Source organism: Gymnodraco acuticeps, unplaced genomic scaffold, assembly GCF_902827175.1.
Source record: "Gymnodraco acuticeps unplaced genomic scaffold, fGymAcu1.1, whole genome shotgun sequence".
NCBI classification, from domain to species: Eukaryota; Metazoa; Chordata; class Actinopteri; order Perciformes; family Bathydraconidae; genus Gymnodraco; species Gymnodraco acuticeps.
The window spans coordinates 824,857-842,421 of record NW_022989843.1 but is presented as its reverse complement, the minus strand read 5'-3'; the positions used below and the strand labels follow the sequence as shown (position 1 = coordinate 842,421).

Sequence of the window (17,565 nt, the reverse complement as noted above, 5' to 3'; positions counted from 1 at the left end):
GAGGATGATTCTACCCTGAACAGCTGATAGACAACATTCTTGAGCACTGGCTGTGTTGCCTGCAGTTTTCAGGAGAAACTCAGACTATTATTCTGCCTGCATACACAAAATAGGGCACATTATGTTAAAAATAGGCTTCTTCTTTTCCTGCAATGTTATAAAGATTCCCTGTTGTTTATTTAAAATATATATATTTTTCAAATTAGCTGTTGTTTTATTGTTTTAATTGTTCATTGAGTGCATTTTTTCACACTTACAAGTGAGCAGCCCATGTTGAGCAAAAGTTCACATCAACCAGCTACCTCCTTATTATCTTTAGGGAGACATGCAAATCCCATTTGTTCCTCTAGTCTAATACAATCTCCAGGACCTGACTTTCAACACCATTCATTGTGTTAAAAAGAAAAGATCAGATCACACTTGTGAGAGGCATTGTTAACATATTTTTGTTTTTCATTGTTGCCTTATCCATCATTATTTACACTTTACATTTTACAAATATATTCAATTTAATATTATTTTCCTTACACACTTAATGTATATATAATATCCTGCTTTATATTTTGTTTACTGTAAATTGGTATTTCAACATGTATATATTTCTTTTTTAATGCTATTTTATTTCTATTTGAGCTGTTTACATTTTGAATTGTTTATTTCTAGTCTTTTAATTTCTCTAATGTACAATGCCTTGTCTTTTTATGCTGCTACAATGCAAACCATTTCCCAAATTGGGATCATTAAAGTACATCTCATCTTATCTTATTATTGAAATGAAATTTCAATTGAAATTCAAGGTTTTCCTGAGAAATAGTAAATAAATATTGAATTAAAGGTGGGGTAGGTAAGTTTGAGAAACCGGCTCGACATACACTTAACTCTTAACATCCCGATAGCAATGAATATCTGAAGTGCTTTGACAAAAAATCCATAAAAAAACGTCATCTGTGGAAGCCGTAGTACTGTAAAAAGCACGACCAATAATTTAAGCTAAAATAACTGGATGGTCTACATGCCTGTCAGCCTTCCTCTGTGCACAAATGTATCTCATGCCCTCACTGGTCATGTGCGCGTTCCTGTGTGTTGGAGGAGGGGCTCTGTAAGGAAGTGGCAGATTTTTTCCGGCTGTGTATTTTCAAATTCTAGCGCACTCGAGCTGGTTTCTCCAAAATTACCTACCCCACCCTTGATGGAAGAAATGCATGTGCTGGGTCTGCCTTGTTGTATTCAAAGCAAGAAACTGAAGAGGGTGGGAGGATTCCACCATTGCTCGAAAGATAAAATCAGATTGTTAAGTATTTAATTCCTGCACCAGTTGAGTATGTTTCTAAACAGAATTAGGTTAGTTTCACTTCACCCCTCAACACTGCTTTGTAGTCAGGGTCACAGACTATTGTGATGTGGTTAACCCTCACTTGTGCATTAACACTTAAACCCTCAGCGTGCCCCAAAGTTCAGTAAACTATTCTTTAGCTATATGTGTTTGGAGAAGCAGCAGTTAACCTTGGCTGTATGACCTGACAAACCCGCGTAACTGACTCTACCCAGCAGCAGCAAATTGTTACGTGACACAAGTTCACAGTTCACACAGGTTGGAAAAACTCTTGAAATACTAGTTTTTAGACATTGTGTTCACTGATAAGAAAAAAACGTGTGATGAGGATGTTAGAATGATAACCTCTCAAAGTGGCTAAATAACTGCATTGTGTGTTTTTGATTGATTGGGTTAACCTGATGAGATTACAATTAACATTTGAATGTAGATAAAGACCAAAGCAAGTCATTTCAATGAAGGATATTCCAAAGAAGACATGATGCCTTCTTGATATTTTACACCGGGGCAAATTAATATAACAAAAGTGAACAAGATCAGTGTTTTGCATTAAAAAAAACCTCCCTTTTGCTCAGTAGCAGTTTGACCAGCATGTTGTAAATCTGCATGGGACTGCAACATTCAGAATGTAAATTAAAAAGGCTGGGACATTTAGAATATGTGGCATCTGACTGTGTGTATCAGTGATACAGACTGACTGTTATTCTGTAAGTGAAGCCTGCCCTAACTAGACTGGGCACACACATTAACACTTACACAGAAAAACTGACTTCTGTCCCTTGCTTTGGTTAAATGTCTTTACATGGATTAGGGACTAACATACATGGACACAAGCTAATAATGAATTCTAATGATTCAATTACAGGATTAAGTTAATAATTTGAGTTTTCATCAAGCAAAGAATATTTCCAATTATCTTAGATGTTTTGATCATTTTCTCTCAGGACCAAAACAATTAATTGCAGCATGGTGGTTTAACATGTCCTGATAAAAGCAAAATTAAAACACAGAATAAATGCATAAAAACACGTTACTTTTTGTGCTGCCCAGTCAAACAGAGGCCACAATGTCCCAGTTGTCCAACACTGATTTCCTATTAGCATGATGAAAATAGCATGTGAAAATATATTGTTAGCATTGACTTCACAAAGTAGTGCAAGGCTGATGAAAGTATGAACCGTGGCCTAAGAGACCCAACCTATAAACCCCAAACATGTTAGTGAGAACAAAACTCATTAGGCCACATTTGGTTTCTTTGCCCATTTTGTCTCTGATTTTCAATTCTGCCAAAGACTATAAATCTTGCCATCAACAACTGTGATAAAAAGATGGATCCCAAAAACTGTGAAGTCCCTCAAACTACCACAGTAAGGCCCCATCCACACGGAAACGGAAATTAAAACGAACCAATGTCGATACAAAAAAAGTCTTCCGTCCACACGAGTGGTTGCGTTAGACTTTTTCGTTGTCCGTCATTTTGACGATTTTTTTTATGTTTTAATGATGAGATGAGACATATTTAATATTTATGTTTGGGTACTGAGCAGCAAATGCTCATTCATTCTTTTTTTTTAATGATTCATACAGAACTTTTAAGGGCATGGAGAAAAAAAAAGATGAACAGAGACACCGACCGTGTGGTCACTTTTCACGTCAACACGAACATGAATGATTTCTTTTTTCCTGCACTGACAACACAGCAGAGGGGGGCTGAGGCCGCTAAAAACACTGCAACCATTGTGCCTAAACAGGCAAATATGAACAATGCCATCGTTTTAAATGAGACAATTACAATCAAAATATGAACAAAACATTTACAAGAACAACTCAATTGATCTGCTGTAGCCTAGCCTGAACGCTGATTTCTGCATCGTCGTGCACCCTCGGACAAATCCGTTACTCATCTTAGCTTTTCTACAGGTGTCGCAGAACATTTTGCCATCTTCCCTCCTCCGCCACTTAAACTCTTGCTCCCACTGAACCCGCTACTCCCGCTTGAACTCCTTGCCACTTGCTTGCCCCTCTGCCGCTGGCTGAACGTTGTCAGTTTTAGTCTTAGTGGCTTGTTCTTCATCCTCCACCGCATCAATCCCTCTTTTTTCACCTCGTTTATCCACACCATCACAATTACTGGGCTTATTAAAAAAGCTTCGGACGATCAGCTGCCGTGACATTTTGCGAAATCTTGGGTTCTACAGAAAAGGTGGAATCTGGGTGATACAAATCTGCTGAAATATATTCCTTCTAAAAACATCTAAAACCTGTTAAATAGCAATAACTAACTCTTAACTTGATGAATCCACAACAAGTAGAGCTTAAAGTATTTTTATTATTTGTATACTTTATACAAAGCTTATTTGTATAGGAATGTCACTGGTGTTACGTGTTACCAGGAAGAAGAGTAACACCAGTGACAATTTGGAGAAAACACTACCATTTTAACAAAATGGCTGCGATGTGTCAGACGTCGTTTAACTCTTCAATACAATACATTTTCCCATTAAAATGTTCACCCCTAGGGCTATGCAATGAGTAACACTAATGACAGACTTGAAAGACGCACGTACAATTTGAAGATAAAATGACACCTTTAACAAACAAAGTAAGAAGTATCTGACTTTCCAAATGTCTTTGTCCACTGCACATGCCTCAAATGATCTAGACAGTACATTATTTCAAAAATAAAAGTGTTTTGTATAGCAGTAACACCAATGACGTAATTTTGGGTGACTGACATTTATTTGATATTATTAATAATAATTTGCGTTTTTTGTTTCCATTTCAGTGTTATATTTAATGCTTGTAATGTTATGTAAATATAAATTAGATTTATTTATTGAAAAAAAAATCTTTTAAATTAAAACTATAGGCTCCACTTCCTATATGATCCAAGTGACAAGGCAGTTCCTTGAACTTGGCATTTTAAATAAATTGCAATTTACGTATAAAACCATTTTTTATTTATTTTTTATTTAGTACCATTGCAAAGACAATCTCTATTTATTCAACATATATAATGAATGTGAGTATTAGGTCAACGTCATGTATTTTGGTGTCTGCAAAAGTAAGTGACAGCACTTCCACCTTTTCTGTAGAATGACCCGATATCTTGCTAAAGCCGGTTAAACAACGAGGTAATCAACGAGGTCAAAAACAAGACTAGACAATAGCTACTTAATATGCACACACTCGCCACCAACTGGACAGGGGTGTGAATGACTAAATAATAGTTACAGACTACAGTAGAGTACAGTAGATCGCCCTCAGTCTACCTGGCCACTAAGGATGTAATATAATGTGGGCCGCTGGTGGACATTTTGGCGCTGTTCCGAGTTGTGTTCTAATCTGTCAAAATGACGGACTGCTTTCAGATTTGTCCGTCATTGTTAGAAAAAATCCGTCATTGACGCGACCTCTGGTCCATACGGAATCGGCTCAAGAAACGTGTCCGTCCACATGAGACCGCTCGACCCGCTGGAAATGCTGTTGTACATATGCCGGGCCTGTAAGTGGCGCTGTCTTTCGCCACAAAATACACGAAAAGCAGCAAATAAGACCCCCAAGCATGGTTGCCATGGTTGCCTGGTTGCCCTTCTGTTTATTATCCGTGGTGGATTTAGAAACATGTAGTTCATGTAGTTCTCCATTTCCACTTGTTGCTGATGGTTGTGGTAGAGGAGCTGTAGATTTTTGCACTAACATCTGTAGCATGGTCAGTAGTGTGTGGAGCACGAAAGCAATCCTGTGATCCGCCATTGTTGTTGTTGGCGAAACACATCAGTAATTACGCGGGTGACGCAGGGGTGAGCAGCAGAGGTGGGGAGAGGCGGGGCTATGGCTTCATCGTTATCAGGAAATGATCGTATAGGGCGTACATACGGAGCCGTTTGGCCCCCCAGAGCGTTTCGTCCGCAAATCTACACACCTTGGGAGCCGTTATCGTTACCGCGTGTCCGTGTCGGCCTCAACCGTCTAAACGAACTGTAGCGGATACAACCCGTTTCGTCTCCGTGTGGACGGGGTCTAAGACTTCCATAAATCACAATTGACATCTTTATGGGTCTGACTGTAGTCACCCATAGCAACACTTACTGTATTAATTCAACTATATTTGAAGAGTTGCTGTATGGTGGGGTATTGACATTAACTACAGCTGGTCAAATGTCACACTGATACAGTTCCTGCAGCAGCTGTATGCTCAACTAAAGTTTTCGGGAGCTACAGTGACTATAATGGAAAGATCAGCAGCTCAACATGGAAGTGTTGGTGACATGTAGAAGCACTCTATGTGGATATGTAATCCATCTGCACTAATAAACAGTACAGTACAGTAAATCACGTTGCAGGCCTTCAAGCGAGACTGCCACATTATCATCAACTCAATTTGTGTACAAAAGCATTTACAATAAAACCTGCCAAAAAACACACCTTTCACTCAACTGAACAAGCAAAGTGAAGTTCAGAAGCATGTTATTGTCATTTGTGTTTCCTACATGTATAAAAGAACACATGACTCAACAAAGCATATGTGTTCTTCTGATTATGCATATGGCTTACCCAAGAGTTGGACACAATGTGTGCTCACAACTCATGCAGTGCAGGCTGGCGGGGGGGGCGTTGACACATGTACAGGCTCTCTTTCTCCTTTTCCCCTGGGGGAGACATACAATGAAAACTATTCTCTAGCTTCATGATTTTAATGAATTCAGGAAAGTTGAAGGATGGAAGAGTGGCAGTTTTTTTTCCATTTGGTTTGGTTTCTCTTAAAAAGGCAATTGCAATTGGCTGCTGGCTGGGTTTATGGTTTGTATGTTACCAAACTGACTCTAAAAGTAGAGAAAGGAGGGTAGAACAGACATTTTGGAGCATGTGGGGCTGTTGCCATGTGCTCGAGTAAGAAACTGATCAAGAGAAGGGGGTGTGGCACTCAGCAAACTGCACGGACCACTCTCTTGCTCCTTCTGTCCCTCGCGCTGATGGAGTGGTTTCATAACATCCAGCCAGCGTAGCTCCACTCTGATTCAATCATCTCTGAGCAGCCGTGCACGTGCGTGTGTTTTAGGTGGGGGGTGTGTCTCTACACGCCCCCGATCTTTCATCCCAGTTATCCCATAGGTTACATGCAAAGGTACCAGATAGACGGGGGCTCTATAAAGACCCGCTTTGTTCCTTGGATCTCTCTGCTCCTGTTTTATTTCTCCGGTCTTTCTTTTTTCCATCACCACTCATCGCCAAAATGCCCAGCAAGAGGAAGAAGAATAAGCGTCGCATGAGGCGGACAGTAAGTGATGCTAGACGGCCTTTCTTTCCACTTCAATGTTGTTCTCATCACGACCAATTACATTTGGTTTATTTAGAACTTCTATTAGTGTGGCCCTTCTCTACGTGAAAACATATTTGACGCGCGCACGTGCACTGCTGCTGCAACCACTGTACTTTTGTTCAGTTTGTGATTGGAGTGATGATGGGTGAAACGATGTGCGTCTTTACCCTAAGATGCAAAACCTGATTTAAAAAAGTGAAGAAAAAATGCACGTGTCCACTAACAATGCAAAACCTTTTAAATGAGCCTTATGATTTGAAACAAATCGAAATCTCAATTTAAGTGACAAAAATGGACACGATGTTTTTCTTTTTTACTTTGTTTTGTTCTCGAGTGACTCCAATTAGGCTTAGTGCGTCCAATTCCGCCTAGATCGAAAACGTTTACACAAATGCACTCAAATTTTATACTTTCAAAACGTAATTGATTTTTAGCTAGATTAATTACATCTGGCATTGTGCAAGAGTCAAAGAAAATGGTTCATGTGAATTCCCGAGCGCCACGTGCGGTATCAGCGTGCTCTATGGACACAATTTATAAAGTGCTGGGATTTATATTTCCCATCTTTACACCTCTATGGTCATCAAAGCTGTATAAGCCCACATTATTACAAATATAGAAAAATATATTTTTTCTATCTGCCAGCAAAGCATAAAGTAGCCCCCCCCCCCCCCCCCCCATAATGCACAAACAGGTACACACTGTTCAGTACATGCATCACTCACTGTCTTGTACATCAAACTATGCATAATGTATGAATCATCATCACAATGCATTATTACGAAGCAGTTGGCCAATAGCATGCTTATTAAAAAATCTGACTCCTAACCCCCTCCCCACTCTTTCGTAACTGCCAGACATTTTACTTCTGAACATTCAGTGCCCAAAGAGGAGTGGGTGTGGCGAAGGGGTGTGTGGGAGTGATGGATAACTAGCAAGAAAGTAACAGATGCTTGCAATTCTCAGAGGGCAAAGGTTACTCAGTCACTGAACACGGTCATCTTTTTCCCAATCACAATGATTAATTGTTTTAACCTGTGCTCTTTAACCTAATTTACAACTTTAAAATCATAACTTGCTTCACCACTAAAGGGTTGTAGGTATGGAGTCTCTCAGCGCCTCCCCCACAACCTCTCTTGCTGACTCTAGGCCCCACACAACTGTATTTGGTAGTATGTTGACTGGAGGAATGTCTTGCATTTGTTTTGCCAGCGCCTGCACAATCTCTAGTTCTCCGAGTGACACTAGGATAACAACGGGCCCCTAAAGCCCCTTACAGCTGGATGTTATAAGCAATTCCCTCTTGAAAGCTAAAAAGTGCTGCTTGAAGATGTAAAGCTACATTTGTCTCACACATTCCTAAGCATTTTCAATCACATGTGGCAAGGCCTTATTGGTGATGTAGTAGTGAAGATTTTGCCAGCCATTTGTTGGAGGTAAGGGAGGGGTTGTTTTGATGGTGCATAGATTGACGGGTATAGACGTATGAACTGACTGGCTGTCTATCTAACAAAAGCCTTTTCAGGGAGTGATTGTAACCTGATTATAACCTTATTATGAAGTGATTAGGCCCACTGTCTGGCGTGCGGGGCACACATCAGTGCTGCTGACTCTCACTGTTTCTGTTCCCGCTTCACCAGACCTGTCAGGATGGCTTTGATTCAACTAATGAACTCCCATTATCCAAGTAGCTTTGATGGTCCCTCTCCCTGAAACCCAGCCCCTCCCTCTAGTGGTTGGGCCCCTAAAATCTTCTTTAAACCCTGGGGGGGGTTTTGTCCCAAGCTGAAAAAACATGTTGGATGGCATGCCTGGTATTCCTGCAGACCAAAATGTGCTGAAATGCTCTGCAAAACGACAACAACAGTATCTAAACGCAGCAAGAGCCTCAAAGAATTCCATCCCATTTGCCTCAATTCACCTTTTTTTTAAAGAAAATGTAAGAATTTAAACTTGAGTTGTTTGAGATAGATATTGCGTAATTGAATTGCGTTACCTCGAAGTACTTTATTTATATTAACTACCTTGTAAAATGCTACTTTAATGCAGGAAAATGATATGGTGGTTTCCACTGTATTGAAAAGACAACAATCATTAATCCCACATTTTTGTGCTTTCCCTCTTACAGCAGGCCCAGAGGATAATCCTTGAAGAGCAGCATGCGGCCAACCCACCAGCCAAAGGGACTCCTGGGATTGCAGTTGGTGCTCCCCCTACAGCCGTCCCAAAGAAGGCAGCTAAAGCACCAGTTAGAGAACTGGCTAGAGCTCCAGTGAAGATCCCAGAGGTTGTTCCAATTGCAATCCCTATTGTGGAAGCCCCCATAGTAGAACCAGTTGTGAAAGAGCCTGAGCCAGAGCCCGTTGCAGTGGTGGAGCCTGAACCAGAGCCCGTTGCAGTGGTGGAGCCAGAGCCCGTTGCAGTGGTGGAGCCTGAGGCCGTTGTGGAGCCTGAGCCAGAGCCCATTGAAGTAGCTGAGCCTGAGGCCGTGCCAGAACCAGAGCCTGTGGTGGAAGAAGCTCCAGCAGAAGTTGAGGTTGAAGCCCCAGCCCCGGTTGTTGAAGAAGCTCCAGTTGTTGAGACCCCAGCAGAGCAGCCTGCTGAAGTTGAGGCTGCGATAGAACAAGAAGCTGAACCTATCATTCCTGAAACAGAAGCAATAACAGAGGTAATAACTGCTTTGGTTCATATGCAGACACTTGACTGTATCATTTGATAAGGTGTGTACCAGTGGATTTTTATAGTGGTTAATCCTCCATAGTTGACAAATGAGTACCTGAGGCACTTGTAATATGGTAATGGCTTAAGTAGAGATGTGGCGACTCTTCAAAGGCCTTATAATACATCCTGTACATTTTAATGGCAGCCTTGGTTATCTTTTGATAGGCATTCTGTGTAGTGCCATACTTTTTGGCTATCAACAAAAACCGCCAGCAAGCTGTAACCATAGTAACTTCTGACACTTATGTTGTGATGAAATCCATGTGCTTCTCTAGAAATGTACTTTGTCCAACCAATGTATACATGGCTACAAACTCTGAATGTCGCATGGTCTTCAAGTTATTTCCACACATTGTGGATCTTAAAGTCTGCTATTTTGGTTTTGTGGAAGACCGTTAAACGGTGTATATGCTGTTGCTCTTATAGGAGAAGGGGGTGGGGCTGGTGGGGGGGGTTTAGAGGCAAAGGGAACAACATGTTCCATTTAGCAAAGAGGTGGGAAGTATGGGAGGGATTGGAGGCTACATCACTGGAGAGTGGGCAGAGCCATTTCAGCAGTCATTATACATTATCTCCTACATTAAAACATGCCTGTGTCATGAAGCACATGGCTTTGATTAAAATGCAACTGCTTTTTGAATAGGCTGGGAGGACTTTAATGGAGTTTGTTCTCTAAAATATTGGATTATTTAAATTTGCTGCGAGAAGTGTTTGAAATGTTAATTTGCTGGAATCAACGAGATGGCTTTTTTTGAATATAGGCGATCAAGAGAGTTGGTTGAGTTTTAAAGTAAAAGTTGGTAGAATAACTGAAGCTTGCTTTCTACTGTATTCAAATAATTGCTGTTTGGCTAGCTTGCACAGTTGTAGCTTATAACTAAACATGTTTCCCAAAAACATTTTTTTTACCCTCCAACTCTTTACATTAATGTTTGCGTTGCAATTTCAACACATTACCTTTGTTTCTTCATATGACTAACATGTGCACATTTTGGGAACATAATGTTCTGTTTCAGCCAGTACACTGCAGGCTATGTGTCGTGGCACACACAGGCGCCATACTGCACATGCATGTGTCTAACCACACACAGTTGCGCATGTAGGCACACTCGCACAGAATTTGTGCACTTTGCGCTCGGTAACTGAGCCATGTCCACATATGGAGCACATGCATGTGCTGACATGTGTTGGCATGAACGACCAGTTAGACAGGAGGTGTACATCAGCGACGTAGCCTTTTGCTAGAAATTAGTTAGTTTATCTAGGGTACAGTGTTTACTTTGCTATAGAATAAAGGCTGCACTGTTCTCTTGGGCCATATCGTACCTTTTACATAGTACAGTGTTTACTTTGGTATAGAATGTCACTCAAGCTTGCGTGTTATGCCCTACCCTCTGAGCTATACAGGACCAATGGATGTTTCTTGCTCCCTGTCATTGTATAGCTGTTTGGCCCACCCCCTCCTTCTTTGTACCTACATCCCTCCTTCTCTCCCTCCCACAACATCATCCATCACTCCTTAACTCCCCTCTTGCCTTGCTGCTTCTCTGCTCCTTCACTGCCTGCAGATGTGCCAGATACAATTTAGACGCTCACATATACACGTACAGGCTCTATTGCACTTTGGCAAAGTTGACATTTATTCAGTGCTGGCTTTAAATGCAACTCATACAGTAGTCCTTTATATGGTGTTGGGTGTATAGTGTTTTATGAACTTTAATCAATAATCTTGACACGAGTGGTTACTCTGACACTGTCCGACTAGAGTTGCTCTCCACTTGGGTCAATAGACAGTAGAATCAGACCAGGCAAAAATGGGGCTTGTATTCAGCTGGCTTTGGGACAAGAGAGAGGAGTCTCCACCACTTCTGGTTGTCACCACAGAGACTCAGGTGAGTTTAACCCCCCCCCACCCAATATAAAGTCCTGCTTAGTGTTACATTTTATACAATTTTCCGTGTCCTGAGGCAGCGGGTGCGGCTCATGTTGAGACTGAACATTTTGTACCCGTTTGCTCTCCCTCGGTGCTCCTGCAGATCTCGACCCCTCCCCCTTCAGTCCCTCACCCATTTCCCTACCTTGTATATTCATTCTCCCTCATCACTCTTCTTCCCTCCCACCACTTGTTTCTCTGTCTCTCCTTTCACCCTACTCTGGCCTCCCCCTTTCACTCCTCTCTTCGGCCAACCCCTATGGGGCCTATGGGCACATGTGCTTGTTCTGCCATGTGTCCCCCTCTTATCATTGGGTTTTTGTCGGGGGGGGGGCGAGCGATACCTGTTGAGATTTGTGTAGTCTTGCAAGACGGCTGTCAACTTTGTTTATTGTTATAAGATTTATGTAACAAACGTCTATGATGGTGATTTGGGGTACATTTGCTCATAACATCCTATAAAGGGCATGCTTTAAAACGATGAGCATATTTATAAAGGTTGGTGACGTGATGTTGGTGGTGTTCTTAGACTTGGTTGGAAAAAATATCCCCTTGTGGCAACGCACATGGGCCGCTGTCCCCCCCCCCCCCCCCCCCCACCTACCTTCCCACCTAGTGTCCACCCTCTTTCCTTACACAGCACACATTGGGCCTTGCCCACATTACCTGGCAACTTTTTAGGAGTGTTTTTGGGGGATCAATAGGTCTTTGTTTAATGCAGAAATCCAAACGCGTCCCTGTTTTGATTTTAAATTGTGCTTGCTTTATGTTGAGGTTTGTAAAATAGTTTCCCTAAACTCTTGATTCCTGAAAAGGCCAAACGGTTTTCTTATTGCATTTAGCTCATTGCATTCCAGATAAAGTTTACCATCCGTATAAAAATGGTCAGTTTCTAGATAAGCTTTGTTGTTGGCTGGAATTGCTTTTCAGTAGGACTGGTGAGGCAGGATCTGCGTTCAGACCAGTTTGTACAAAGTGTTCTGGTGCTGGGACAGCCTGGAGGGGGTGTGCATTCTATACTGTGTGCACGCCTGTTTTCCTGTTAAGCAAAGGAAGGCCTATCCCTCCTGCCCTTCCCTCCTCCTTTCTCTCCCCTATACCGTCCCTCAGAGGCTTTAGCTGGAGTATATACTTACCCTAAACCATACATGCATTTCTGCCCACTTGGCTTTTGTTCAGTAGGTTGTGTAAATCTTGGCAAACAGGATTCATCACCTTTCAGTAGCACAATGCAAAGAGGTGGAGATGGTTAACTAACTCACCGTAACCACAAGCATTTTAAGTCTCCTGTGACTTTTCACTCCGTTTGCACTGTAGCATAAACTTTAGATGAATTTGCATGATTGGTCTTATTTTGCCTAGCACCAGACTGCATGCACCAGACTTGCCCCACATTGTAGAGTGGCTGATACAAGACTTTTAAATAATTTACTGTTGACTACGAAGTTTTACATTATTTATGTGCTGCTCACTGTTACTGCCACTGTAGCTCTCTCTATTGGCTGCACAGTGGGGGCCACCAGTGGCCATTTAGGTTACTGCCAACTGTTTTCTGTAAATGTGTCGGGTTGCCCCTGCAAAGTCAAATGACTTGGCATGTGGCATATGTATCTAGAACATATTTAATTGAGTAATGCTAATACAATGGATTACATTTTAATACAAGAATGTTAAAACGTGGTGCAGACTACAGAGCATTGCTGCTTTTTTGTGATACAGATCCAATGTCTTGCTCCATGACCAAATCAGAGCATATGCTTGAAATGCCCTTTTTTTTTAAGTTTGAAGACTTACATTTTATGAATCTGGGCAGGGTTACAAAAAGGGGTTGGCAAATGGGCTTACTAGCTCACCATTATGTACTTTATAAAACCTATGTTTAGTGTTCCTCTCCTGACATACAGCCAACACACAGCATTTTTATTTTTTAAAGTGTGCATCTTATTTCAGTAAACTGTATAACTTTTTGTAAACTGTGAACCTTCTAAGAATGTCATTGGGTTTACTGTTAATCCTCGAGGCGAATACAGCTACAGTTTGGCTTACAAACAGTTTTGTGAATCCTTTTGCTTGAGGCACATTTTTAGAACTCATATGCCTCTCTAAGTGTGCCCTTAACTGTTGTGGGGGAAAAAGGAGTAATGGAAGCAGTTTAACAGGCAAATGTATTTAATTACATCTTAATTCTGGTTGATGTGCTTTTATTTTGTATTTATTTACACTTCTGCCCCTCAACATGTTTTAATTGGATGACAATGCATATCTTTATGATGGTGTAGCTGACTTGTAAGTAAACATTCTCCTTTTTCTTTCGTAGGTTGTACCCACAGCTGAGGCTCCAGTAGCAGCCCCTGTTGAGACCGAGGTAAGAACAAATTTGCATTTGCAAAATGTTGGTATTTGCCGGGTGCAGATTTCACAAGTATGAACGAGTATGTTGATCATAGCTCAACATGACTAATTTCAAGTAAGACCTGCTTTAGTTTTTGATGAGTTGGTGTTTTTTACGACATCTGAAAATGCCACATTGAATCATGTTATAAGGTCAAACTAATGGGTCAATTAGGTTAGGCATGAAGACCCTAATGCATAATGCCGTTCAGAAAGGGCACCTGCCTTAATCCAAGTTTTGTTGTTGTTGTTACACCACAGCAACACAGTATTTCTAACTTCACAACTTACAAAAGGCCCCCACACTTGCCTCAGGTCACATTCTCTTGTACTTTTTTTGTTCAGAAAGAAAGGATTACACTTGTATTTCATCCTCAACACCTCACACTACTTTTGATATAGGTAATGGGCATTTATTGTGCTGCAATTGGTGGGCAGGTTGCTCAAACAGTTTTATTTTAGTTTGTAGTGAAGATAATTGTGAAATATTTTCTATCAAGTCTGTTTAGCAGATAACCAGCCCTTGTCTTAAAGTGTTTTTATTTATTGTTCTCCAGATTCTGACAGAGGAGGCTACAACTGTAACCACAGCAACTGAACTGGTAAGCACTTTGACAGCAAGTCTTGTCACTATAGTTACATCATTACCAACTCTGTAGTCTTGTTCATGCATGTAGGTCATCATTCCATCACATATCATTGCCCCGATAGATTGTCAGTGACTCATATGAACTAAGTGTTACCATTCGTTCATCTGTGTGCATGTTGCATGGTGTTTCATAATGTGTGCCGTGTTGACTTTGCATGTCCAGACACTTGATGTCTGCGAGACAGTGACTGAAGTGAAGGCAGAGGAAGAAGCGGTCGCCATTACTGAAGCTTCTGAAGAACCATTGGTAGAACTTGTCAGTGAGCCGGTTGCTGCTGAACCCGCTGTAGAGGAGGCCGTTGCAGAAACTGTGGTGGAGGTTGTCGCAGAAGCAGTGGTTGAACAGGTTGCCGCAGAGGTACCAGAACAGGAGGATGAAGCTGAAATCGAAGTGTTGGCTGAAGAATCACCTGAAGTCTCTGCTGAGTCTGTTGCTATCACAGAGGTGCCAGTTCGATTAAAAAACGATATTTTTTCCCTTTTCTTGAACTTTTTCTTATTTCCCTTCCAAGAACAAAAAACAATGTCCTTTGACTTTTATGTAGTTTGTATTTGTGATTGTATGTTGCGTGTGGTTTGAACAGTTGTGCTTCTTGTGGAAGATCCAATCATTTTCATTATTTCACTTGACTTTCCTTTCATAAATACTAAACCTTGATTAAGTAGAACTTCATCTAACTTTGTTTGCTGGCATGTTCCTTTTACTTTTATAATGCAACTTAACAGCAAAGACTGATTTGCTGTGTCCTGTTATCTTTCAGGATGTTGCTGCCCCATCTGAGGAAATTCCAGTGGTGAGTGTTCTCTCTTTGGACCTAATCAATGTTTTCTTTTGGCAATATTTCCAAAAGTAGCAATTTTACCTGGGCCACACATGCTTATGGTGTTCTGAATATTGACATGGCAGTATCTGTTGTTTCACCAGGAGCCAGAAATCGTCCCTGAGGCTCCAGTAGAAGAGGCTGAAGCCCCTGTAACTGAAGTCAAGGAGGTAAACCCTGAACTTTTAAACAATTGGGAACTGCATGTAAAGGTTCAAGGTCATGTGATCATTTAGGATTTGCTGCATTCTACCTTTAAAACCCCCTGAAATACAAATGTGGTTTATGTCAGTATTAGGACATTTCTATTGATGCCAATGCACTCTGCTTTCAAGCCATTTAAAACAAACCTAGTTCATAGCCAGTTGCCATTTTCTCCTGGGATGTGTGCTTATTAGTTCTCCTCATTTACATTCTTTGACCTTGCCTGTGGAATATCTTTAAATGTTCTCACCTTGTTCCCTTATGTTTATACAGGTCCTTGCTGAGTGCCTGGTCGATGACTTTGTTGTCACAGAATCTGTCGCTGCCGTGGAGGTCGCCATCGCTGAGTCTGCTGCTGTCCATGCGGTGAGAGCATCTAAAATGTTCTTTGACATTGAAATTAGATCTGGATAAAGCCCCCACTAAGCCCCCCCGTCTTCCCAGCAATGCAAACCTGCTGTTAAAAGTGTTTTTTGCACAATACATGTGCTACTTGTATGCTCTGCTTTAACGAGCATCTTTCTGTTTGCTTTTATTTAGAAAGTTGTGGAAGTTATCGACACCCCCTCAGAACCAGAGGTAACACCCGCTGAGCCTGCTGCATCCCCCGCAGAGGAGATGATCATTGTGAGTTAATATAAAGCTTGGAAATTGTACAAACTTGTATGACTATAATGTAAAACACCACCATTATTGCTAATGTTATAAAAAGAATGTCAGACTGTTTGGTTTTTATTAACCGGCCCCACCCTTGTCTTTCCAGGAAGCCGTTCCTGAGCAGACTTGTGTGGATGTGCTGTCAGAACTCAAAACTGAAATTTGCGACATGCCATGCCAGATGCAGTCTGTGCAGATCAGCTCAATGGTAAGAAGAAAAGCAAGAAAAATGTCTACAGTAATTACCAAATATATAATATTGGAGATTCACTGTGCACTCGCCTGATCTAATGTCTCGTTTTATTTTCAGGAGATGTCAGTGGAGCCAACGTTGAACGGACACATTGTTCCAGAGCTTTCCATCGAGGGCTAGGTCCACATTACACAGCTTGGAAGACCTTTTCTGTCTTTGTAAGTATCTAACACATTGAACATCTCACTTGAATAACTGTTTCAAGCAGCAGCAACAAACTGACTCCTATCCTTTGTCTTTTACAGATTCCCCTTTGGCCATTCGGAGTACTCAAAGCTTTACAGCTGACGTGTCGATTTTTTTTTAGGGATTTACTCCACGCATTTGAAGGGACATCCACACTTTGAAGTGCCTTTCCGGCCCTGGTTTTTATCAAAACACCAAACCAGATGTCACTGAGCCAAAACCAGCTGCATTCAAGGCAGCACAACAGACTTGTCATATATGTGCAGAAATGGAAACCAGCATATTGTGACTCTTTATCTGTAGTATTCCCCAACCACCCTGAATTTGCATTAGCAGTGGAAGCAGGAGTGCTTGAGAGATGACGATTCCTAAATCGATATAACTGGCAGTGCCTGATATCTGGGCATGTTCCTCTCTCCAGCACGTCTGTGTCCATGCAGCATAACCAATGCATGTGAAACCTGTAAAGATGATGAATGTGGCTATAGTTGTACTGGGGCCTGTTCATGTGGAATGGAAAACTTCACATTTTCGAGAGGTCTTTTTTTTACCATCAAACTTTCCCCAGCTTTCATTTCTGTCCTTCAGTTCTCTCTGCCGAAACTAAGTGCTATCCTAGAGCGGGAGTTTTTGGTTGCATGGCCAATGGAAAAAGACAGTTTGGGGGGCAGGGGTGAGCTGAGAGGCCATGCCCTTTCCCCTTTTCCTTCACTTTTTTAAATCCATTTTGTATAGACCCTATAATGTGCTACAGTTTTGTTCAAAGTCTGTGCTCTGGAAAGGAAACGTAATGTGATCTGGTGATTTGATTGATGGGATGATGTTGGTCCACGTTTGAAATAAAGCTGTAACTCATTGTGAAGCAGGAGTACTTGTTGTTCTTTCTATACACTATCACTCACACATCAGGAGAAATGGTTTGCATTTAATTGCATAAGGGACATGACTAGTAAATGTGAAATACAGTATATTCTCTCAATTTTCTATCATTCTGTACTGGCAATATCAAATTCTTAGAAATGCAACCTGTAAAGAATAGTGTGGCTATGTTTTTTCTTTGGAGATAAAAATTGTCATTTTAATCGGTAACAATT

General features: G+C 41.3%; 1 protein-coding gene across 3 annotated transcripts; it reads left to right on the top strand.

Moving 5' to 3' along the window:
- The first annotated feature begins 6,338 nt into the window (after window positions 1-6,338).
- Window positions 6,339-17,333, top strand: LOC117560971 (calphotin-like). 3 transcript variants are annotated; one of them, XM_034238143.1, is made up of 12 exons: window positions 6,339-6,614; window positions 8,785-9,324; window positions 13,628-13,675; window positions 14,259-14,303; window positions 14,514-14,795; window positions 15,112-15,144; window positions 15,276-15,341; window positions 15,649-15,741; window positions 15,916-16,002; window positions 16,139-16,240; window positions 16,343-16,443; window positions 16,531-17,333. In XM_034238143.1, the coding sequence occupies exons 1-11, from the start codon at window positions 6,570-6,572 to the stop codon at window positions 16,403-16,405; spliced, it is 1,404 nt and encodes a 467-aa protein (XP_034094034.1). In that variant the 5' UTR covers window positions 6,339-6,569; the 3' UTR covers window positions 16,406-16,443; window positions 16,531-17,333. The 3 variants fall into 3 exon arrangements, with proteins under 3 accessions (XP_034094034.1, XP_034094027.1, XP_034094038.1); XM_034238136.1 differs by having other exon boundaries at window positions 14,499-14,795; XM_034238147.1 differs by lacking the exon at window positions 14,514-14,795.
- The last annotated feature ends 232 nt before the right edge of the window (window positions 17,334-17,565 follow it).